The 24,951-nt window shown below is 46.6% G+C and overlaps 1 protein-coding gene across 3 annotated transcripts in view; it reads right to left on the reverse strand.

Moving 5' to 3' along the window:
• Positions 1 to 891: 891 nt before the first annotated feature.
• The window catches only part of RGL1 (ral guanine nucleotide dissociation stimulator like 1), a 110,667-nt gene continuing 86,607 nt past the window's right edge, over positions 892 to 24,951 (reverse strand). For 2 of the 3 annotated variants that reach the window (XM_035121462.3, XM_035121463.3), the window contains exons 10-18: positions 24,322 to 24,411; positions 23,277 to 23,363; positions 21,110 to 21,142; positions 19,883 to 20,004; positions 17,884 to 17,973; positions 9,094 to 9,280; positions 6,828 to 7,082; positions 5,068 to 5,182; positions 892 to 3,665 (exon numbers count right to left, since the gene is read on the reverse strand). In XM_035121462.3, coding sequence (XP_034977353.2) covers positions 3,478 to 3,665; positions 5,068 to 5,182; positions 6,828 to 7,082; positions 9,094 to 9,280; positions 17,884 to 17,973; positions 19,883 to 20,004; positions 21,110 to 21,142; positions 23,277 to 23,363; positions 24,322 to 24,411 — 1,167 coding nt within the window. In that variant the 3' untranslated portion in view covers positions 892 to 3,477. Of the gene's footprint in view, positions 3,666 to 4,796; positions 4,919 to 5,067; positions 5,183 to 6,827; positions 7,083 to 9,093; positions 9,281 to 17,883; positions 17,974 to 19,882; positions 20,005 to 21,109; positions 21,143 to 23,276; positions 23,364 to 24,321; positions 24,412 to 24,951 lie in introns of all 3 variants that reach the window. The other variant, XM_088673613.1, reaches the window with a different exon arrangement.

The following is a 24,951-nucleotide window of genomic DNA, read 5'->3' on the forward strand; positions in this document are numbered from 1 at the left end:
TCTGAATATTTGCTGTTGGTCTGCTATCCAATGATACTTCATTTCAGCATGTGATAGACCCAGGTGGCGCTGTGGGTTAAACCACTGAGGCTAGGGCTTGCTGATCAGAAGGTTGGTGATTCGTATCCCTGTGATGAGGTGAGCTCCCGTTGCTTGGTCCCAGCTCCTGCCAACCTAGCAGTTCGAAAGCACGTCAAAATGCAAGTAGATAAATAGGAACCGCTACAGCGGGAAGGTAAACGGCGTTTCCATGTGCCGCTCTGGTTTGCCAGAAGCGGCTTTGTCATGCTGGCCACATGACCTGGAAGCTATACGCCGGCTCCCTCGGCCAATAATGCGAGATGAGCGCGCAACCCCAGAGTCGGTCACGACTGGACCTAATGGTCAGGGGTCCCTTTACCTTTACCTTTATTGATTGGCTCAGTGGTAGTGCATCCATTTTGCATGCAGAAACTCCTGGGCATCTCTAGGTAGGGCTGAGAGGACCCAACCCCCCCCCCCCCGCCGCCTAAAACCCTGGAGAGCTGCTGTTAGTCTGCTGAGTTAAATGCACTTCTGTGTAGAAGGCAGCTTCCTTTGTTCCTGTGGTTCTAATACTCAATGTGTGCTGGAATCATGTTGGATTGCTGTTATTGAGCATATGACAGTTCATTGGAAATAGTGACCTGACACTTGCCAAAATCAAAACTCTTGAGATTCTAGAAAGTCCAAAGCACTTGAATTATGAGGTGATTTCATATTCAAATCAACCTGGATTGTGAAATAGTTGTGAATTCTGAGTATCTTCAAGGATAGGTTGCTGATGAAAATCCAACAGTGAACAAGTTTAAATAGCTTAGCAAAAAGGGTGTGCATTAGCACCAAAATAAAGGAAACTCTTTAGGCACCAGCTGTTAATAATTCTCGCCTTTGTTTAGAAAGACACTTTATCATCACAAGCTTAACAATATAAAAATCTAGCTGATTCTACAGATATATACAGAGTCTTGAGTATGTGCATATACTTACACATATAACACATTTGTTGCATTGCTTCTTTCCCCAGAAAACAAAGAGAATGCATCTTGGTTTTTGAAAATCCATCTTCACTCTGGACACTTTTAAGGCTCAGTTTTGAAATAACCCTTCTCTCCTCTAGGCAATAACACTGTGAGGGGATTTAAGCTACGTAAGCCAGGAAAGAGTGTGTCTTGAAACAGAAAGAAGTTTCGCATAGTGCAAAATGCATTATCTGATAAGACCAGATGGTTTTTCAAACGCTTGACTAGTGAGCTGTTAGCAGCAGCTGTGTATATTATTCTAAAATAAAGTTCAGTGCCAGAGCAAACCAAGTCCTGCATTCTGTGAGCCATATTAAGTGGATGTGCATGACTGCTCTTACTTCACAGAACTTGTTCAGTTTAGTCTGCTGGAGCATATTTAGTCACCTCTTGGGCACCTGAAATCTCACTAGGCATTATCCATAGCCTTTTTCAAGTACATCTCTTGTGGCCGTAATGGACAGAAACTTGCTTTTTTATTCTTAAAATGAAAGGTGAGATGTTTTAGGAAGCTGGATTCTGCCCCCAGGGTACTTCTTCTTTGCTTCTGCTGAAGTGCATTGTATATACGGCTCTGATTATGATCATGTGGTATGGCTTAATACATAGGCCAGGGTCCAAAGAATTGGGAAAGCACTCTCATGATCCCAAGGAAACATAGGATTTGTTCTTCTCAAACAGCAACACTCCTATCCCCTACTGCATGGCAAACCATATTTAGCTTCCAAATAAATTTATGGTATATATTGGAGGGCAGAGCAGAAGAGAGAAGGAGAGACAGGCACTTTGCATCAGGTCTTTGGATCCAGGCCATATATTTTAAAATTAGTGCTACAAATGAAGCAAAATCCCTCCTTCCATGTGTAACTAAGGCTGTATCGTAAGCATTCTTACAAGGAGGCAAGTCCTATTCGCCTTGGGGCAACTTGCTCCCGAGCAATTGCTTGGAGAGCTGCAGTTCTAGTTTGCTTTTGGAAAGAGGCATTGGGGGGGGGGGAAACCACCCCACAGTCTGTTCTTGTAAAGGAAAAGGTTGTTCCAGCAAGCAGCCAATGAGGTAGCAGGGGCAGGTGAGCAGGTAAAAGGCCACAGCTGCTGAATGGTAACCAAGGAGGGGAAGGAGCCTTCTCTCCAACCAAGAAGTAGCGGAAAGGCTGTCATGAGGCACCCACCAATCTCTTTCTTTCACTATCTTGCCAGCCACCTATCTCCACTATGGCTTTGATTTCAATCTTTCCTGTGATTTATACATCAGCTTAGCATGTGCTCTGAAAGGTGTTGTCACTGAACATGTGGCCAAAATAAAATAGCAATGTGGTGCTCTAAAGGGGCTACATTATTTATTCCTTTCAGGATCTGCCACATCAGGAAATTACTCAGTTAAAGGATGTCTTCTAAGAGAAGGGAGCTTCTTTAATCATTAACAAATTCCACGAGGCTGTGGTATCCTCAAATGCTGGCTACTAGTTACATTTGGCTTTCTTGTTTTGTTTTTTAGACTGACTATAAAAACGTGGTTATATGGTCTGCTACAATGCCAATATGGCTGAATACAGGTAAACAGCTCCACACTTGGGAGGGAGTCAAAACTGCACACTCCAAAGAAATAAGACTTTGACATTCTTTAGATAAATAGGTTAGCAAAGCATGGGAAAACCATGTAGGGGCATTAAGAAAAGTAGTGTGCATTTATATTGTCTTTCCCGCCTCCTCTCTCCCACACAAGAGAACAAGGCCTTCGACTGGATAGTATTTGCTTAATGTTCCGTAGGAAGGAGGGGGTGTATTTTTCCAGCTTAGATGACAGAGTTGGAAAACCAGCACAATATGAAGCTGCATTGCGTGAGGGTGGCGGGGGTGGCAGGGGGTTAATATTCTAGGAGAATGGTAATCTCTCCTGGTTTCAGCAGCTCTGTTCCTTTCCCTAAGCAGGTAGGAAACAGCAGGTAGGAAACAAACCATCAGTCCATCCACACGAGCTTTTCTGTCAGTGTCATCATTTGGCCAATGGTCAAAATTATGCTCCTCCACTTCCTCCTCCTGTAAATACAGGTGGAACTGGTAGAAGAGCTTTCTTCCGCTTGTTAAAAAAGGAAGGAAAAGAAAGTATTCCCAATTAATACTGGCATAACAGAGGCTTGAGAGTAATTGAAGAGGATTGTGAAGTTTAGGTGTACTGTACTTTTCATTCCTGGTAGAAAGTGGCCATCTATTCTTGGAGGCTGTGCAAAAAAGGGGGTGGGGGGTCAGGGAGTGCCTGTAGGCTGTTTTCCACTCAGGTCCATTGTGTATAAAGGTGTGCCTGTTAATAACAAGTGTTAGCTTTGTATTCCCAAAGCTGAATACTGACACAATCATTTGTGAAGATTGTTGCAATACTGGATGGTGGCAACGGTTGCTTTGAAACCCCATCTGCCTTGCATTGACTTATCCATCCTCAAAGTGTGATTTTGCTGTTTCTGTGGCTCCAGCAGCCCTTCTTGTTGGTCCTAGGGAGAGTCAAGCTGGAGCGGCTCCTCAGTTTCACTTCCCTGTCGAGGGAGTTTTTCTTTCGGAGGAGGAAATCAAAGTTCACCTGGCTGTTCATGGCGTAAAATACATTTGCACCGTCCGGGATGACTAATTCTGCAATTAAAGGAAATAACAGATGGTGAAACACTCCCCTATTTTTTAGTACAGGAAGCCCACAACTTACCTACCGTACTTTTAACTTTTGCGTATTCAGTTTTATGCACTTGGAAAAACATTAAACAGGGGTGGGAATCCAGGGGGAGGGAGGACTTTGGCAACCCTCCCTGCCATTGTTAGCTGCTTTGAGCATGTTCATTTTTGTTGGAAAGTGGGATACAAATAGAATGAATGAATGAATGTGTGTTGACTACACACAATTTTGCCTTTAGGCACAATCCCCAGAACATAACCCCTGTGTAAGTTGCAGGCTTACTGTACAATAAAGAGAAAGCAATATTGGTTGGGGCAATTGCTTGTGCTCTAAGCACTTTAGCACTGTCTTCTCATGGTCTGGGTTTGTAACAAAGAAAATTTAACAAAGAGCATGAGTGAGTCCTGCTGGATGCTCTGCACTATGAAGCGAATAGGAAAATGTCCAACATAATGAGGAGCAGGGTGGCCTGTGAATGGCCTCTAGAGTGTAGGGGCCAGCCCTCTATGACCCCTTACTACATGAGCACTTCCTTTGTGCCCTCTTAGCAGGTAGGCGTGAGAGTGTGATATTTTGATTGATCAAATTACACACAGAAGGGCCAGCATTGTAGCCCTGGTGCAAGTTGCCTCCTTCCCCGGGCTTTGAACCTCTGAGCAAAAGATGCCCGGAGATCCCATTGTGGTCAGAACTCTTGCAACCTATCTAGCTTCACCCTCACCCTGGTGGCTCCCCTTTTCTTTGAATGAGCAAGCTGTGCCCTCTGTCCCTGCCAATGGCACCCCATTCATTTTGTCTTGCAGAACTTGCCCATTGTGAAAAGGGGGCCTGCCTACCTGTGAAATCATTGCTCTTGCTCTCAACCCCTAGACATCACTAGCTGGTGACTTAAGAGGTATTATCACAAGCAGTGAGAAGCAAGAGACTGGATGAGAAGAGCTCTTGCTTTCCTTAGTGTTTGTCTCTGATTCTCCCCCCCCCCCCTTCTCTTACTGTTTCTAGGGAAGGGAGCTTCACAATTCTCCAGTCAAAGCTATACCAACTTTTGAGCTGATGGAATAGAACATGTAGGCAAACCCTTAGCCTCTTCTCACCTGCATAATCTGTAGGTAATTAGCTATGTTTCTTGGGGAACAGCACAATCGTTTACGTTGATTGATCCGCTCTGGAGCTCTCCTTGAGTAAGTATTAGATGCACCATAAAAGAACATTCGTTCTATCAAGGATAGATAAGTACAGAGTGGATAAGTGCAGCATTTTAGGTCAGGGGCAACACATTCCGGTGTGTCATGTAGGAGGGGTGTAGTGTAGACCCTCCTCTACCTTCAGAATAAGGCAGCACCCACAAGGTGCTGTTTTTCTTACCTTTGTCCTCAGAGATGACCTGCACCAGTTCATAATCCTGTGCAGGATCAGACTCCAGATTGTGTTTCAGCATCGCTCTCTGGATGACGGCTGGAGTCTTGTCTTGGCTAGTCAACTGGAAAGAAGAATTTGCATTAAGGCCAGCATGCTCTCAGAAGCAGAACTTGAAGCAGGCATTAATTATCTGTTCCCTATTATCAGCACACAAGGTATTAAAATGACTCTTTCTGAAATGAAATGTTAGCTATGGCTTAAACCTTCAGGTGGCAGTGACCTGTGACAACACTTTGTTGAGAAGAAAAGATCGCATCCCAGTGTAGACACTCTCGTCCCCACAAACAAGTCTATTTCCGGAGCCAGTGTTTATGGAAGCATATGACGTCAATCCAGCTATGAGCTGTTCAAACAAATGCTTACCAAACTATGGTATGAAAGTGTGGTTTGAAAAATTAAGTCACCTTGTTGGAGGTGGGGGGAACCTTCGGCCCACAGACCAAATGTCTCCCCATTTAGTTCACAATGTCATTTCCCCCCCCAATCACACCTATTATATGTGACAACACATACAGAGCAGGCAGGGATGTCATTGGGTCCTATGACTGAAAAGCAGGATTGAACTCCCTGCACATCAGCTGATGAGTTCAAGCCTGCTGGCACACCATGTCCCCCCTTGTTCACTCACCTGTCCATCAGCTGATATCACTATGGTGGGTGGGTGGTCCCACCACCTGTCAAAGCTAGCCTGTGGGGTGGGGAGAGGCAAAACTCTGGCCCACAAGGCCAAAATGGTTCCTGATCCCTGCTGTACATTGTCCACTCCCCCTATATTGTTATTTTGTGGTGTAATCCCATGCAGCAGGATTTCCCAGAAGCATTGCCACTCCTTGGAAAGCACAGTTCCATCCCTGAGTCCTGACTGAGAGAGCAAAGGGAAAGGCCAGGTGCTGGCAGGCAATACAGAGTGGGCTATTCTGCAACTGCGCCAGAGATCTCTTGTGTTGGGGGGTGGCTATGGGTACACGTGAGGCTTCGTTTCATTCTAGGGAAACCGCAGCATCCAAGGTCTCTGGAAAACTGACCCAGGCCAATTTCTGACTAATTAGAAAACACTAATTACCTCTTAGATTTTTATCTAACCACTCTTCTGTTAAGTGGCTTTGTTCAGCAAGCAGAGCGTGGTTCTGTGCACAGAAGAACTCTTTTTAAGATGCAGCTTTCTATGTACTCCAGACTCCTGGTTCACCATTTTTTGGGATGATGACGATGTAGTAATAGTAGCTGTAGCAGCAGTAGTAGTATCCTGCCCTTCATCTCGGGGGGGGGGGGGGTTCACAGCACAATCACAAAATGTTTGTTCAAAGAGCTTGAAAAAACATATAGCAACTTTGCTCCTCAAGAGGGAGAAAGAAAAAGCTTTGACTTTTTGGCTTTCTCAGTCCTGGTGTGGCTGCGTTATGGTGCCGGAGCTGGTACCAGGCAAGGAGACTTTTTTAAAATGGAAAGTGGAGCAAAGTTATACCTAAAAAAACAAATGCACACAGAGCGTCTTAGTTTAAGTTAAGCACAGAATGTAGGAACATAAGGAGCTGCCTTTTACAGAGTCAGGCCACTGGTCCATCCAGTTCTCCAAGGTTTTGGAAGGGAGCCTTATCCAGCCCTATCTAGAGAACCTGAGGCTATTTGCATGAAAAACACATGCTCCACCACTGATTGGACTGAAATCAACCTGGAAGGAAGCCACCCCGACATCCATTACCTACCACAATGCTCTTGTACATGTTGCCATTACTGTCTTCTACACTGATGCGAATGATGCAGGTGTCTTCGTTCTGCTGATTGTAAACGGGAGGCGAGACGGTTGAGGTAATGGAGGTGACTGAGATGGAGCGTTTGTGCATTCTGGGGTTGCTGACCAGTAAAGGAGGCGACGAGAGGGCATTGGTGAAGGATGACAACCCTGATGAAGATGTGTCCATCGAGTGGATAGAGGAACAAGAGGAGGAGGATTCAGAGAGCTAAGGGGGAAATCGCAAAATAAGAATAGATCACAAACCTAACATGACTCTGAATAGATCACAAACCTAACATGAGTGTGATGCAGCAGCAAAAAAAGCTAATCCTATTCTAGACTGCATCAACATAAGTCTAGTGTCCAGATGAAGGGAAGTGTTAGTCCTGTTCTATTCTGCCTTATTCTGCTCTATTCAAGCCACACCTGGAGTCCTGTGTCCAGCTCTGGGCACCACAGTTTAAGAATCATAGAGTTGGAAGAGAACACAAGGGCCATCCAGTCCAACCCTCTGCCAAGCAGGAAACACCATCAAAGCATTCTTGACATATGGCTGTCAAGCCTCTGCTTAAAGACCTCCAAAGAAGGAGACTCCACCACACTCCTTGGCAGCAAATTCCACTGCCGAACAGCTCTGTCAGGAAGTTCTTCCTAATGTTTAGGTGGAATCTTCTTTCTTGTTGTTTGAATCCATTGCTCCGTGTCCGCTTCTCTGGAGCAGCAGAAAACAATCTTTCACCCTCCTCTATATGACATCCTTTTATGTATTTGAACATGGCTATCATATCACCCCTTAACCTTCTCTTTTCCAGGCTAAACATACCCAGCTCCCTAAGCCGTTCCTCATAGGATATTGGCAAGCTAGAACTTGTGCAGAGGAGGGTGACCAAAATGATCCAGGGTCTGGAAACCAAATCTTATAAAGAATGCTTGAGGGAGTTCGGTATGTTTAGCCTGGAGAAGAGGAGGCTGAGAGGAGATATGATAGACATCATCAAATATCTCAAGGGCTGTTACATGGAAGATGGAGCAAGTCCCCCCCCCCTCCTGCTCCAGAGGGTAGGACTTGAACCAATGGCTTCAAGTTACATGAAAGGCGATTCTAAGTAATCTTCAGGAAGAACTTGATGATATGAGCTTTTCGACAGAGGACTCTCCCACAAGAAGTGGACTTTCTTCCCTTCTATTTTAAAAAATGTTACTGCTGCTACCAACAAGTTTATGGGAATTTGGTAGGCTCTGTAAAAATGTTTTCTTGCCAACCCATCTAATGAGTGAATATCACAATTTTCTTGGGTAGCTGGAAAGTTTACATTGACCTTCTGTTCTTCAAAGTTGAAGGGAGAAATGATCACTGAGCCTTTTAGACCTGTATCTCTAGCTACCATTCATATTAAATTTTTGCCTGGAGAAGAGCCATTACAGAACCTAAGATGGCTTTTGGATTTATATAATTATCCAATAATAACAAACTATCAACACTCTTAAAGGGCACTGCAAATTTCTTTCCTGCATTTAGAAGAGCAGGCCAGCAGATGGCAGCAGATTCAAAGATGTTCTGGAAGCATCTTGCAAAGGAGCTCTCCCACCTGCAGGAGAGCATCTTGCTCAGGTCTTCAGGGATTTCAGTGGGCATGACTTTGCATATAGCTAGAAACTTAGCCATTGTCCATAAAAATAGAAGCCTTACGAGTTTCCCCAGGGCTCAACTATTTGAGGCTCTTTAATGAATTTTACAATGCCACAAGGTGCACAGCAAAAAAAAATGTTGGGGTGGGATTGAGACAAGGAGGAAGGTGATGGAAGCAAGAGAGAACAGGGGAATTAAACACTCTCAGTTCAGTTACGCATAGGGTGGCCCACACACCATGCCTTTAAAGCACCTTTGATGAGTCCCAAGAAACTTCTTCCAAATTAGGAGTGGCTGAAGCATTTTGGCTTGGGGGACCATGCCCATGCCAAGGTCCACCCTTTAAGAGCTACGTGCAGGCAGAGGGCATGGACAAAACATAAAGCGGCATCTTATCACAGTAGGTGTGGCCTCTCTGCAGTTCCTTCAACCACACACTGACTGACAAACATAGACACCACTCTCACACAGCACTGGGCTTGCAGGAGAGATTTAAACCCCTCCCCTCAGCCCAGTGCTCTTATGAGGGGGAAGATGGCAGCTGGCAGGCCTACCACCCCTACTAGAAATTAAGAGCAGTCGCCTCTGGACATTGGCAAATACATACTTTCTTCTGGGGGTCATCAGGAGTGTCTGTGGGAGAGATGCAGATGCCCTCAGTTTCTGAATGGTTGGAATCACAAGACGATACGCTGACGGAATCCATGCTTTCGCCGGAGCTCCCGCTTGGTGTGGATTTGGGCTGGTCTTTGGTCGGGGGGCTGTTGGCAATTAGGTCAGATCCCAGAAATAACCTGGCAAAAAGCAAGTGAGCAAATGAAAGGGCAGCAAGTAGAGATGCTGCACACCTCTAAGGTATCCCCCAATAACTCAGCCCATAAATCAGATACCGCTATTAGGGCCAAGCCCTTCTATCCCCAAACAGTACATTCAGGGTGTGAATTGAAGCCCTAGAGAATGGGCCTGTACAACTTGTGGCCTACTAGGCCAGAGACATTCTCCTCAACAAACGATCAGTATGACACTCAAAGGGAAAAAACTTATTTTCAGGGGACACTGAACTCCAGCTAGACTTCATCATATCTGTTAAGATTCAAAACATGTCTGTTGGAGATGTAAAGTTATGAATACATATATTTTGACCATCCCCTAAAATGAGATTGTTCTGGTGTGTTGTATTAGGTGAAACTGACTGCATTGCAGGATATACTCTGCCAATAAATCCACTACTGAGTTTTGTAAAGGATCATGTCCTCTTAGAACACAGAGAAATGATAACATGCCATATGGCAATTGGATATAATAACTGCAGGGAAATGAATGCTCCTGCACTAGATGATTGCATTATAGTGGTCTAGAAAGGTGTCCAAATGATAAGACTAACATAAATTAAGAGAAACAAAATTTTAAAAAATCCTTCCAGTAGCACCTTAGAGACCAACTAAGTTTGTCATTGGTATGAGCTTCGAACAACACCATCACTGGCCCCAACAACATCAAACTATTTAATTGTTCATCTTCTAACATTGTGTATGCCATCAAATGCCAACAGTGCCCTTCAGCTCTCTATATTGGACAAACAGGCCGAACCCTACACCAAAGGATAGGTAAAGGTAAAGAGACCCTTGACCATTACGTTCAGTCGTGGACGACTCTGGGGTTGCAGCGCTCATCTTGCTTTAGTGGCCAAGGGAGCCGGTGTACAGCTTCCGGGTCATGTGGCCAGCATGACAAAGCTGCTTCTGGCGAACCAGAGCAGCACACGGAAATGCCATTTACCTTCCCGCCGGAGTGGTACTGATTTATCTACTTGCAGTTCGTGCTTTCGAACTGCTAGGTTGGCAGGAGCAGGGACTGGGCAACGGGAGCTCACCCCATCACGGGGATTTGAACCACCAACCTTCTGATCGGCAAGCCCTAGGCTCTGTGGTTTAACCCACAGCGCCACCCGCGTCCCTTCCGCCAAAGGATAAATGGACATAAATCTGACATCAGGAATCACAAGGCAGAGAAACCAGTAGGAGAACACTTCAATCTCCCAGAACATTCTATACAAGATCTCAAAGTAGTACCGGTATCATATTACAAAAGAATTTCAGAAATAGACTGGAAAGACAAGTTGCTGAATTGCAACTTATTACCAAACTTAAAACCATGGAGAGACCTGGTCTGAATAGACATTGGATTCTTATCTCATTATACATGATAAAGCTATTTTTAGCCATCTCACCCCTTGCTTTTTCCTGTAAGACCAATTGCAGTCGTTAACTCTCATCAACAGGTTTACCACACCTATCAGCCAATCACCCATTCCCACCCCCCTTCTGAGTAATACCCCTCCCCACCCTCTCACTATATATAAGGGTCTGGTGACTTCTGTTTCAGTGTATCTGAAGAAGTGTGCATGCACACTGTCACAGTGGCCGGAGTGGGCTACTTCAGAGTAACGACTCTACACAGCTCTGCATTTTATCTTTTATTGGTGCTGCATATTTACAGTGCTGAAGGCAATGCTATTTACAAGGACACATCTTCTCAGCTTGAATCAGAACCTCCGAATGGCGTTTGGCGCGTTTTTCTCCAGCATAACAACTTTGGTAGACCCATCCTCTTCCCTCTCCGCTTTCTGCGCAATTCCGGAGTTGGGGGGATGGGTCTCCCCCCCCTTGCTTGCCCCTTCCTGTCCCACCTGGGACCCTGGCTCCGCTACCTTGTCTGAGCCTCGGACACGACTTCCTGCTTCCCCACTGGAATCGGAACTCTCCCTGCTTTCCCCTGCGCTCGGGGATGGGCTTGAACTCAGCAGGGGAGGGACTTCGCGATATCCCCTGTCCCTCACATCCATCCCCCTCCCAAGCTCCCCTTCTCCCCTCCCAGGGGGCTCCCCGGGTGTCGGTGACGACTGAAAGCCTAAAAACTCTGTGCTTTCCGAGCCTGTAGGTGTGAACACCTCCCCCCAGTCCTGCGAGCTCCCTCCTTCCGCCTGGGAGGACTGAAATCCCAAAAAGTCTGTGGCGTCAGAGCTGGTGGGGGTAAAAATACGCTGCCAGTCTGCCTCTTCCTCTGACAGGGTGGACCTCGGAGACACCCATACTTCTTCCTCCTGGTCCTCAAACTCCGCTTCCCATCCCCATGGTGAACTGCTCTCCACTACTTCCTCCCCCTCCCCCTCCCCCTCCCTTTCCATGTGCCAGGGCGTGGGTCTGTGTGGGAAGAGGGCGTGAAATTATTCCACCAAGAAGTCCTCCTGTATCTGAGTGGCCGGGACCCATTCATTCTGGGAAGGCGGGGCATCCTCCCATGCCATGAGGTACTCCAGGCCCCCCACCCCTCTCCTTGAATCAAGGATGGTCGTGGCCTCATTGAGTTGCTCCCTGCCTCCCCTCTTCCCCCCTCCCTCGGGGGTCTGTTTGCTGTCTCGGAGCCTGCTGCTTTCCCTGTACGGCGACAGCAGCGATCTATGAAATACTGGATGCACCCTCATGTCCTCTGGCAGTGCCAGCCTGAAGGCAACCGGGTTGACCTGTTGCGTGACCGTGAAGGGGCCCAGCCGTCTGGGTGCCAGCTTTTTGCACCTCCCTCTGGTGGGAAGGCCCTCCGAGGACAACCAAACCTTGTCCCCCACCCTGATGACCTCCCCTTGTCGCCTGTGGCGATCTGCCCCCTTCTTGTACGCTTCCTTGGCTCTCTCCAAGTGTTCTCTGAGCTGCTGGTGCACCATCTCCAGTTCCTCTGCCCAATCCTCTGCCTGTGGGCCCTCCTCCTCCTCCTCCCCCTCCCTCTCCGGGAAAGATCTGAGGTCGCGCCCGTAGTTGGCCTTAAAGGGCGACACCCCTGTGGAGACGTGCACTGCATTGTTGTAGGCAAATTCTGCCAGTGGCAGGCGATCCACCCAGTCCGTTTGCCTCTGGCTGACGTAGCATCTCAGGTACTGCTGCAGAATGGCGTTGACCCTCTCCGCCTGTCCATTGGTCTGCGGGTGCCGAGCCGTCGACAAGCTGACCTCCACCTGCAGGAGGTTCATGAGCCGCCTCCAGAACCTGGAAACAAATTGGCGGCCTCGATCCGAAATAACTCTTAAAGGTAATCCATGCAGTCTGAATACGTGGTCAACAAACAGTTTGGCTGTCTCTTCTGCAGAGACCGCCCTGGCACACGGTATAAAATGGCACATTTTGGACATGAGGTCCACCACCACCAACACTGCGGTCTTGCCCCTGGACGACGGCAGGTCTGTGATGAAGTCCATGGACACTACTTCCCACGGCCTGTGCGGTGTGGCTAATGGCTCCAGCAACCCTGCTGGTGGTGCTCTGGCCACCTTTGCTCGCTGGCAGGTGTCACAGCCCCTTACATAGTCCCGAATATCTTCCCGCACCCCTGGCCACCAGAAGTGTCTCATGACTAGGTGAGTGGTTTTGTCCCTTCCAAAATGACCCGCCGTCGGGTTGTCGTGCATCTGCTTGAGGACCTTACCTCTGAGCTGGTTGGTGGGCAGGTACAGGGCTCCCCTGTAAAAAAGGAGCCCCCCGCGTTCTGCAAAGTCTTTTGCTTGATCCCTCCCCCCTCGCAGCTCTCTGAAGATGCGGGTGGCAAACTCATCTGCTGCCGTCAGTGCTGTGAGTTCTGCCTCGCTCACCACAGCTGCTCCGCAGGACCATGCTGATGGGGGGGAAATGTGCCGGGGTGCTGGTGGCAACTCCTCCTCCATGTACTCCGGCTTGCGGGAGAGGGCATCCGCCCTGACGTTCTGCTCCCCCGGTATGTAGTGGATGGAGAAGTTGAAGTGCGAGAAGAACTCTGCCCACCGTATCTTCCGCTGGTTGAGCACCCTGGCTGTTCTCCAGAACTCCAGGTTTTTGTGGTCTGTGCACACCTGAATGGGGTGCTTGGCGCCCACCAGGAAATGTCTCCAGTGTTTAAACGCAGAATGGACCGTGAGAAGTTCCTTATCAAACACCGTGTAGTTGCGTTCTGGCTGTGTCAGCTTTCTGGAGAAAAAGGCACAGGGTCTCCACTCTCTGTTGGCATCCAGTTGCAACAGGATCGCTCCCAAAGCCCTTTCTGAAGCGTCGGTTTCCACGCGTAGGGGCGCACCCTGCACCACGTGGAACAGGTTCTGGTCTGAAGCGAACACCCTCTTGAGGCTTTCGAACGCTGCTTGCGCCTCCTGTGTCCACCTGAACTTCTGCTTGCCTCTCAGGCAGTCAGTGATGGGAGCCGTTACCCGCGAGAAGTTCTTGATGAACTTCCTGTAGAAGTTGGCGAAGCCTAGTAGGCGTTGGGCATCTTTGCGCGTCCTGGGGCTGTGCCAGTCCAGGATGGCCTGCACCTTGTCCTTGTCCATCGCTAGCCCCTTGTCTGACAGTTTGTAGCCCAGGAAGTCCACCGCTTTGGTGTGAAACTTACACTTCTCCAGCTTCACATACAGGTGGTGCTCCTTCAGGCGTTGCAACACCTCCCTGACATCCTTTACATGCTGCACTGGGTCATTGGAGTAAATAAGGATGTCATCTAGGAAGACCAAGCAGTTCTTGAAGAGGAGGGACCCCAGGACGTGGTGCATGAAGGCCTGGAAGCATGCTGAGCCCCCTTGCAAACCGAAGGGCATCACCAGATATTCAAAAGAGCCCAGAGGCGTGAACATCGTGGTCTTCCACTCATCGCCTTCCCGGATCCTGATCAAGTTGTACGCCCCCCTCAGGTCGAGCTTGGTGAAGATCTTGCCCCTGCGTGCCGCTGTCAGCAGATCGTCCACTCTGGGCATTGGGAAAGCCACCGGTTCTGTCATGTTGTTCAGGCGCCTAAAATCCACCACCAGACGGCGCTGTTGCGTGTCTTTCTTGTCCACCCAGAAGACCGGGCTGCCCCCTGCTGCCTTGCTTTCTCTGATGAACCCCCTCTTGAGGTTCTTGTCTATAAACGCACGCAGATCCTCCAGCTCCTGATCTGACATGGAGTACAGCTTGGCTGGGGGTAGCGTGGCCCCCGGCACCAGGTTGATCTGGCAGTCAAACGACCTGTGCGGGGGTAGGTGGTCGGATTCCGCTTCACTGAAGACCTCCTGCAGGTCCCAGTACGGTTTGGGTATCGCCTCACCCCCCTTGACGTGCATGGTGGCCACCGTGGCTATTGGATGCCCCTCCCTTGGTTGGTGCTGCATGCAATGTTCCAGACAAAAGTCCGATCCAAACGTGATGCATCTCTGGTGCCAACTGATGGAGGGGTCATGGTGCGCCAGCCAGCTCATGCCCAAGACGATGGGGGGGTCTGAGATGGTGGTGACGTTGAATGCCAGTGTCTCTGAGTGTCGTCCCACCGTCATTCTCATGGGGGGGGTCTGGTGGGTGATGGCCCCTCCCAGCAACTCCCTGCCGTCAATGGTGGAGACGTGCAGGGGAAAATCCAGCTGCAGAAGTTGGATCTGGTGCGCTTCTGCAAAGTTTCTCGAAAAGAAGTTGGCAGAGGCACCTGAGTCGATTAACGCGAGGACCGTCAGGGGATACCCATTAGGGAGCGTTAGCGTCACTTCTAGAACCACCCCTGCTCTTGGGGGTGGGTGGGCTGGCGCTGCTCCTCGCTGTGCGGGTGGGTGGGCTGGGGCTGTTGTTTGCCGATTGCGCCTGGCTGCTGCCCCTTGTCTCCTGCAGCCAGGCTTTCTCGTTTCCCTGCTGTGGTGCTGCGTTAGTGGGGGAGGGCACAACCGTTCCCGCCTTTCCTTGCCATTCCCTGCGATGTGGGCAGTCTCTGACGAGATGCTGAGGGGAGTTGCAGAGAAAGCAATTCCCGCCTCTTCCCTCCTTGCGTCTTGGCGCCGCTGGGGTTTGAAAAGCCCCCCCCCCCGTGCGCTATCAATTTGCATGGGTTCCTGGTCTTGGCTGGCCCCTGGCATGGCCTGAGATGGCTGTTGGGGGAGTGGCTTCTCCTGCGACCGTGGGAATCAAGCTCGCTTTGCGCGCATTGACTGCTTGTCGTTCCATCGGGATTCCTGTCTCACCCCCACCGCCAGAGCCGCTTTGCTCAGCTGATCCATATTACTGGGCTTTGGACCTCTCGAGAGCTCATCTTTCACATCCTCATGCAACCCCAGGTAGAACGCCACTTGCATCGGAGGCGAGTTCAGTTCCCACCCCAGTCTGTGCACCAGCATGGTGAATTCCGCCCAGTATTGGCGAACTGTCCTTTTTCCTTGTCGTAAATTATGCAGTTCCTCTTTGGTCTGGTCCATATGGCTATCAGACGCATACATTGTTTTTAAAGCCCCTAAAAATAGTTTGACATCCTTCATGCAAGGATTTTTTGTCGCGATTAACGGTCTAAGCCACTCCCTGGCTGCCCCTGTAAGGTGTTCCACTATAAACGCTACTCTGTGCCCATCATCAGGGAACTCATCATGGTGCAGCTCAAGAGCATACACGATCTCAGTCTCAAAGCCATGATATTCCCTCGGGTCTCCATTGAACTTGCTTACTAGGGTCCCTGCTCTCCTTCCTGGCAGCACTTGGAGTTGGGCTCCCCCTCCTCCCTTGTTTTTCTCTGCATCCAGCTTGTTCTGGAGATCCACCGCTACCGCCCTTAACTGCTGCTCTTTCTCCTGTAGCGCTCTCACCTGTTCCGCAAGGTGTTGCCTGTCCTCCTGGACCTTCTGCGTCTCTTCTTTAGCTGCCTTTAATTCTCCCTGTGCCTGCAACGCCAGTTGCTGCAGGTCCTGCTGTTGCTTTCTCTGCGATCTGCCGCCATTTCTCCGCTTCTGGCGCGCTCATCCCGGCAACTCCAAAGTAGCCCAAAAAATGATTCGGAGGTTGCTGTCACAGTGGCCGGAGTGGGCTACTTCAGAGTAACGACTCTACACAGCTCTGCATTTTATCTTTTATTGGTGCTGCATATTTACAGTGCTGAAGGCAATGCTATTTACAAGGACACATCTTCTCAGCTTGAATCAGAACCTCTGAATGGCGTTTGGCGCGTTTTTCTCCAACATAACAACTTTGGTAGACCCATCCTCTTCCCTCTCCGCTTTCTGCGCAATTCCGGAGTTGGGGGGATGGGTCTCCCCCCCTTGCTTGCCCCTTCCTGTCCCACCTGGGACCCTGGCTCCGCTACCTTGTCTGAGCCTCGGACACGACTTCCTGCTTCCCCACTGGAATCGGAACTCTCCCTGCTTTCCCCTGTGCTCGGGGATGGGCTTGAACTCAGGAGGGGAGGGACTTCGCGATATCCCCTGTCCCTCACACACACGAAAGCTCATACCAATGACAAACTTAGGTGGTCACTAAGGTGCTACTGGAATTATTATTTTTTATTTTGTATCAACTACGGCAGACCAACACGGCTACCTACCTGTAACAATTGGGAACACTGTAGAATAAGCTAAATCCCAGACTCTTCACCAAACAGTGAAAATCTGTAAAAATGGCTATTTCCCTCGGCTCCCCACAGGCACTATGCATTTTCAGTTTATTCTTAATTTGCTCAAACCATTTTTGTAAAAGAAATAACAACTTATGGCTGTACATGGTGCCTTGCCAAGAAGCCCTTGACAACCATCCTGGTTTCTTTGCAGTTCCCAGCAGGTAGAAAATGGGAGTTTTACTGAGCCCCTGAAGGGCTGTGGGAGGCTTGGTGAGTCACAAAGCATGTCATATATTCACTGAGAAAATGGCAAAAGACTTCTGTGGGTGTTTACACAACTGAGCCTCAAAACGCCAAGATTCCCAAAATGTTTTTAACTCAAGGTTTTCTCTTCTTCAAGCAAATTCTGTGCATTAGGACATTGCCTCTTGGATCAATAAAGTTAGAGCACAAGCCAGCTACAGTTTTGCACCTTTATGGAAGGCTGTTGTTTCGGCAAAGACATTTTAGATGCATCATCATTGCCATCATTTGAGATGATTAATCAATTATGGTGCTCAATTAAAGCTGCATCTGCACCAAGGTAAGGGAAATTCCTGATTAATTGGGGGGCCTTTTTGATCCCCTAATTCAATGAACTGATGTTGCAGTCCCGTTTTTAAGCCCCCTTTTTTGAAGGGAAAGTTAAACACATGCTTAAAGCAGTGGGATTTTAAAGTGCTGAAACTTGGGTGCATGATGGCCTTGGTTTTTAAAAATGCAAGTCCTTCTGAGCCTCAGATGCATGGATGAAGGCTTGTTTTTAAAATGGATTTAAGTAAATGTGATTCTATAAGCTAAACCATAGTTTAGCACAGATGCACAAGGTTTGTTCTTTGGCTACAGGCTGTGGTTAAGGAGGAGGGAGCTTAACCATGATCCCAGAAACTAAACCTTGGCTTAGCTGCCATATCACACCAGGCTAAAGGAACAAGGGGAAAGAGAAGGTGGTTATTCCTAGTGCTGTTCACCCAAGCCCACACCAAGGCCCTCAAGCTGTACTCACAGGCTAAGCCGCTTCACCATGCTCTTCCGAGGTTTTGGCGATGTGGTTGTTGTGTCAACAGCTGCCTCCACCTCGCAGGAGAGTGCATAGCTGCAAAATGGAGTTAGGACTACATTAAAATCTTGCTGAACGTGAAATAAAGTGCCTGAATCAAAGCAACATTTTGGCTATGAATGATTAGTATTTAATAAATTTGCACACTGCCCTTCATCCATAGATCTCAGGGTGGTTCACAGCATAAAAATGCAAGATAAAAACACAAATTACATAATAAAAACAAAAACAAAACAATTACTCTTATTAAAATTACTTGAGGCAAATGGCATAAATACTGAGTTGCATTTTTTTTTTTGCTGCACAGTAATTCCTTTTATTATGCACGTCATCTAAACAAAATAGGACACGTTTTCTGGGGTCCAAGTTAAAAGTTAGGCAGGGTGGTATGTAACCATGTGGTCCATCATAACCCCATGGGGAGGAGATATCAATGTGACCAGGGCAGAATGGGAGCAGCTGTATAGCTGATCAAGATAACAGGTGAATGAGCACAGGCAGGTATCAGGAAGAGATCAAGACCAGTCTGGGTACCCATGCACACCAGAGACATTATTGGATGAGTTTATAAAATAGTATCTAAAACTTACTAGATATTGTACCATACACAGATAAAAATAAACAAGTCCCTACTTGTAGACTCACAATCTAAATTTTAAAAAAGGCACAAGGGGGGGGGGCAGGAAAACTACATGTGAACAAAGCTAAAAGGAACACAGGGAGTAGTAAGAAGAAAAGGTCGTCTCCACAGTAGCTAAGCCACATGTTATACATGGGTTGTATGTTGTCATATGTGCTGGCTGACCACCCTTGGCTCAGATGACTGTTGGCTAATAGTCAAAAACTACAGATTTTACTTTAGTGGGTCATTTCAGAATTAACAAAGGACTGTTAATGTGTCCTGATGGCTTAGAACAGGCATGTCAAGCCTGCGGCCCTCCAGATGTTTTGGACTACAATTCCCATCTTCCCCAACCACTGGTCCTGCTAGCTAGGGATCATGGGAGTTGTAGGCCAAAACATCTGGAGGGCCGCAGGTATGACATGCCTGGCTTAGAATCTACCCTTTAGGATGGTAACACTACTCTGAACTAAAGGGAGGAGCAGAAAAGGTCTGGAGCTACATTTACAGGAGGTGGAGAAAGAGGTGGAAGTGCAGCTTTGCAGCAGCTGCATAATTCTAGTTACAGGTAGGTAGCCGTGTTGGTCTGCCATAGTTGAAACAAAATGAAAAAATCATTCCGGTAGCACCTTAGAGACCAATTGGTAGGAGCTTTCGTGTGCATGCACACCTCTTCTGCATAAGTTTATCTCTAATACACTAGTGCAATATGAGCAGCTTTGTTGCCTGCCTGCAGCAGTATCTATTGGTTTCCAATTACAGATTCCTGGATCATTTTTATTTCCAGTCCATAGCATATTTTGCATATGTTCATTGGTAAGTCTGTTCCATCCCATTTTTGCATCAATCTGATTTTTAAAAAATCTGTAAGAAAATTCTTATTTTAAAAGTATTTTATTTCAGTGTGTGCATTTATCCTAAAATACGATTTAGTTCTTAAACAGAACAACAATTTCAAGTGTCATATTCTTTGAGCTGAGAACTGTATTGTAAACATCCAACAATAATTACAATCTGATCTAGATTCAGGTAGGTAGCCATGTTGGCCTGACGCAGTTGAAATAAATTTTAAAATTAAATTTAAAAATTGCCCAGTAGCACCTTAGAGACCAACTAAGTTTGTTCTGGGTATAAGCTTTCGTGTGCATGCACACTTCTTCAGATACACTGAAACAGAAGTCACCAGATTCTTATATATAGTGGAAGGGTGGGGTAGTGTTTTTCTCAGAAGGGTAGTAGGAGATGGGTGGTTGACTCAATGGGCATGGTAAACCTTTTGATAACTGTTATATATGATTATTATATAGAAATGTTTCACCTCACCTTTCTTCCTCTGTTAAATGCCGCTGTTTCTTAAACCACTGAATGAATTTTCTGTCTGAAGTCATGCAATAACTATTGCAGGAAGATTGTAAGAGCTTAATCTGAGCAATTACTTCAAACTCCTGAAAAAGGAAATAAAAGAATTAGACTATTAATAAGGGAACAAAGTTAAACACAGAGTTGCTAACAGACCAGAGTGGCAGAAAACTACAGGACAATCAGAGAAGTTAAGGATGGCACGACACACACAGGTTCACCTACAATAGCATGCAGCCTGGTTTTGAAAGGTGCCCAAACTCTGCTGCTTCAACAAAAGGGGGCACTCAGTGCTGTATAGGCTATGCTGAAGTGCTGTACAGTATATGTGGGGTTTTACAATAGGTCAGCCAGGCTCTGGAAAGCAATACCAGGGTTCCCCCCCCCCAACACTGGAGCTATAAAGCAAGAGGGATGATCCTTAGCTCCAAGCATGGGCAGAAGCAGGGTGCAAGCAGAAGGCCAAAACTAATTTAAATACAATAATCCAAAATCCACTTTACGCATTGGAACACACACACACACCCTCCAAATACTGTTTTTTGTTTTGTTTTTTAATGTTATGCATGCTCTGGATATCTTCAGTGATGTCTTCCTAACACTGCAAAACTTAATTCATATGAAGCATCCGAAGAGATTTTTCTTTGTGTAACCAATCAGAACAGAATTTGGGGCGGAGTGGGGTGGGGAGAGAGGTAGGGAAGCACCCAATTGCTTTCAAAGCATTCAGGTTTGGATTAGGAGGAAGTTTCCCAGCTGTGTTTGATGTCCCCTGAAAACTGCCTTGCAGTTCCATTTGCAAGTTTATCTACAGTGGTACCTCGCAAGACGAATGCCCTGCAAGACGAATTTTTCGCAAGACGAATGCGTCTTGCGACCAGATGGTGACTCGCAAGACGCATTCATTTTGCGAAAAATTCGTCTTGTGAATCGCGGTTTCCCATAGGAATGCATTGAAATTTAATTAATGCGTTCCTATGGGCAAAAAAAGAAAGAAATTTCAATGCATTCCTATGGGAAACCGCGATTCACAAGACAATTTTTTTGCAAAACAAATTGACTCGTGGAACGAATTAAATTTGTCTTGCGAGGCACCACTGTAGTTGTGTCATCTCCTGCCTGCCTCTGAAGCCAAAAAGAGGATGAGGTGCAGATCAGCCAGGGAACATGGTAAAGAAAAGGCAAACTTACCCGCCTTCTCTTTTCAAAATTTATTAGCCCTCCCTGCAAGAAACAGAGAGAGCAAGGAATAGTTTCAAAATCCATTTGTCTTTATGTTCTCAATTTAATAATTATACAGTTTTTAACAGTAAAATAGTTGCTTTCAAATGCATTTTGCTATAGGATCACAGCTTTTCCTTGCTTTTCAAAAGGACTAATCTTTCTTTTTTTAAAAAAAAATAGTTTTTATTAAATTTTCCAAATAAACAACAAATAAAAAACATCCCCCCCACATTCCATCTTATATACCCCTCTCATTTCCATCTCGCTCTGCTGAGCTGTGACTTCCCTCCCTCCCTCCCTCCATTCGGCTTTCTTGTTTCCTCTTATCTCACAGTTATACTAACATAAATAAATTAAATTCATAGGATTTATTTCAGTACTGCAGGTGCCTTTAAACTTCTACAGTTCTTCTCTATGTAATCAATAAATTTACTCCAGTCCCCCTGGAACTTGGCATCTCCTTGGTTTCGGATCCCACAGGTCAACTTTGCTAGTTCTGCATAGTCAAACATTTTCGTCCGCCACTCCTCAATTGTTGGTAACTCATGTAATTTCCATTTTTGGGCTAGTAATGTCCTTGCCGCAGTTGTGGCATACATGAATAATCTCTTATCGCCCTTTGCTATCTCCTCTCCCATTAGTCCCAATAAGAAAGCTTTGGGTTTTTGGGGGAAAGTGTACTTAAACATCTTTTTCAACTCATTATATATCATTTCCCAAAATCCTTTTACTTTCTCGCATATCCACCACATATGATAAAAATCACCATCTTCCTCCTCACATCAAAAGGACTAATCTTTCAAGCCCTCCAGATATGGTTGGACTACAACTCCCATCATCCCTGGGGCTGCAGGGGGAGGGCACCATACTGGCTACTCCAATCTGCCACAAACTGAAAGTCTTGCCATCACCTCCTTCAGTCGTTTGACCCTGAGCTAACCTGGTGCTTCTGTGGACAAGATCATAGTCCCTGCTCTGAATAAAAGTCCTGGAGCTGCATCCTCCCTCCATTACACTACTGGTAAAGCCCAACATTTGACCCACACAGCCCTTGCTCTGCCTTCCCAAAACTGGGGAAGGAGGCATAAGGGCTGTGACAGGGTCTTAAGAGTCCTCCCTCCTTCTTCCCGAAGCCTAATTAGTGCTTTCCCAGTTTTGGGAAGGAGGTGGGAGACCTCTACGACCCTGCCTGAGCCTCACACCTCCTTCGCAAAGCCTGGTGCCTACTTAGTAGGCTTTGGGGGGGCAGCATGAGGGCTGGGGAGGAGCCATTGTATGTGGGGCCCACTCCACCACACCCTCACGTGACACGGCAGTGTGCGACCTACGGGTTCTGGGTTGAAGTACTATTGCAGCCCACCTGGTAGGAATAGTTGGGCCACCATGCTCTGTGTGGAGATGTTGGTTCTCACAAACACCGCCTTCATATGAACAGACTGGCATGCTCGGGTGAGGACAAAGCCTGGGATGCTCGGGTGAGGGCAAAGATCTATGTGAATTGACTCCTGGGTATTTCTACCTTAATGTGGATACTATTGTTCTGTAGATTTCAGAAGAACTCAGCTTTCAGAATAATATTGCACAAGAGTATTCCAGCTAAGTAATTTACATATAATCCAGGACACCCATATTATATCTGTTCACAATCTTTGGGATTACATGCACTAACATTCATTTAATAGATTTCTATATTGCCCTTCAACGTCAGTTTTCAGAGCGGTTTAAAAATAAAAATAGAATGGTGATTTTAAAATACAACCAAAGCCTCGAAAACAGCCATCTTGGGCATGAAAAAGACCCCTGCTGCTCTCAGAACAGTTATGAGCTAGATCGTCTTTGATAACATTGCAGGAGGGAAAATGGTTTACACAACTTAAATCCAAAGGTAATCTGAAATGAAATGACTTCCTACCTGTTTTGAAAACAAACTGCATTTTTGATGTAGAGTATGGTTGGGAGAGCGCCCCACTTTAAAGTCCTCCATTTATTTCCTAATAAAGATTCCACTTGCCTCGGCTTCTGGCATTTCTCCCCCCTCCCCTCTGTGATTGTTATAATGAAACCCGCACAGCTATTAGGAATGGCTACGGATCATGTTCAGAAAGCAGGCTCATGGGTCTCTTGTGTAACCTACCTCCACGTAGTCCTGAAGAGCTGTGTCAAGCATTGTCAGGTCAGTCAGAAAAGTACCAAGATAAGGAACAGTGCCTTGCATTAGACCCTGCACAGGAAGACAGCAGAAACAAGTCACCCATCTTTCCTCAGCCTCAAGTTTGTGGGTCCAATTCAAAGCCCTTCAAGGCTTTGAGTGCCTACTCATAGGAACCTCATAGGAACCTTCTTGCCCTCTTAGAACGTGGCTGCACATTACAAGCTTTTCCCTTTACATCTACCCAAGACAGCAATGCGGAATCTATGGCCATTCAGATGTTGTTGAACTCCAACTCCCAACAGCTCCAGCCAATGGCGATTGGAGTGTGGTGGTTGAAAAGCTCTGTCCCAAGGAAGCTTGTCAACCATTCTACATCTTTTCATGAGGTTCCACAGATTATAGGTTGAGAATCTCTCTAATACAGCAAAAGATCAACTCCCTGAAGACTTAAGAGGCAAGAGCTGAGTTTCCAAAGAGTGTCTGGTGTCATTTCAACAGAAGCTGACTGTGATCAGTGCCTCCTCCCACATCAGATTTTAAATGTACTATAATATAAAATAATCTTGGTCCCAGATTATATGTTTTAACTTCTGAGGCTTATCTTAATTTATTGTTTTAAACAAAATACTGGTTCTGACTTGTTTCCCAAGGGGATGGTTTCCGATCCTGGCTTGTTCTCAAATTGCAGCTTAAACCAACCACATTTCCCTGAGTTCTGATGTCACAGGGGGCTGTGGTTTAAAAGCAGGAGGTTTCAATCTTCTCCCAGGCATGGAAGAGGAAGAAACAGGATAGGATGCACGTGAGCCCAAGGATTGGGCAGGCTCATTCATGAAATGAAAACAGTGGTTTTAAATTTCATCTAAACTCAAACCATTATATTTGCATCAGGACTAGGAGATTTCCAAGACTGTTTTTGCAATTGCTCTATTTTTATATTCTTCAGAGAAGGGCAACTTCTGCTCTAAATCTTAATTCCTTAATATTATGACTATCTCGTAGACAGAATGAAAGGGAGAAGGCTCACCATATCTTTCTGCAGTTGAAGCCTCCTCTGAGTCCTCTTCTGGTTCTCTTTCACGCTGCTATCCAAATTTGCAAATTTAGACGTTCCTTCCTATAGTGTGAACAGAAGGGCAAGTAATGAAAGAGGCTACTAAACAGGCTCGCAAACATTTCTCATACCAATTGCAAACTTATGTACTGTTCTCTCAAGTCCAGAAAACATTGCTTATTGCTGAAAAAAAGTGAAAGAAAGAGGTTCAAAAATCTGTGTTTCCTGGCATTGTGAAGGATGGCTGTTCCAAAATGCCATAAGCTTGTTTGCAAAATATTTATAGGCCCGTTCATGAGTCCTGCCAATACTCCATCTTCTCTGATTCAAACACATCTGGTCTACAACTTTCTCACTTCTAAACACTTAACATTTTCTCTCTTCTTAAACATCTTGTTCCTAACTTACTTTAAAGTATGTTCTAATAAACATTTCCCCTTTTATATAATGCTGTAGAAAGAAAAACACCAGTTTTCTTGTACACTTGCACTGGCATATGATGACTAATATCTCTGGTCTGCTGACTAACAAGGAGACAGTCAGGAAATGAAAATGCTTGCTTTGATGTGTAGGGGTCAGCAATCTGACTCTGCTTCTCAGATG

Source organism: Zootoca vivipara, chromosome 7, assembly GCF_965207765.1.
Source record: "Zootoca vivipara chromosome 7, rZooViv2.hap1.1, whole genome shotgun sequence".
Lineage (NCBI taxonomy): Eukaryota > Metazoa > Chordata > Lepidosauria > Squamata > Lacertidae > Zootoca > Zootoca vivipara.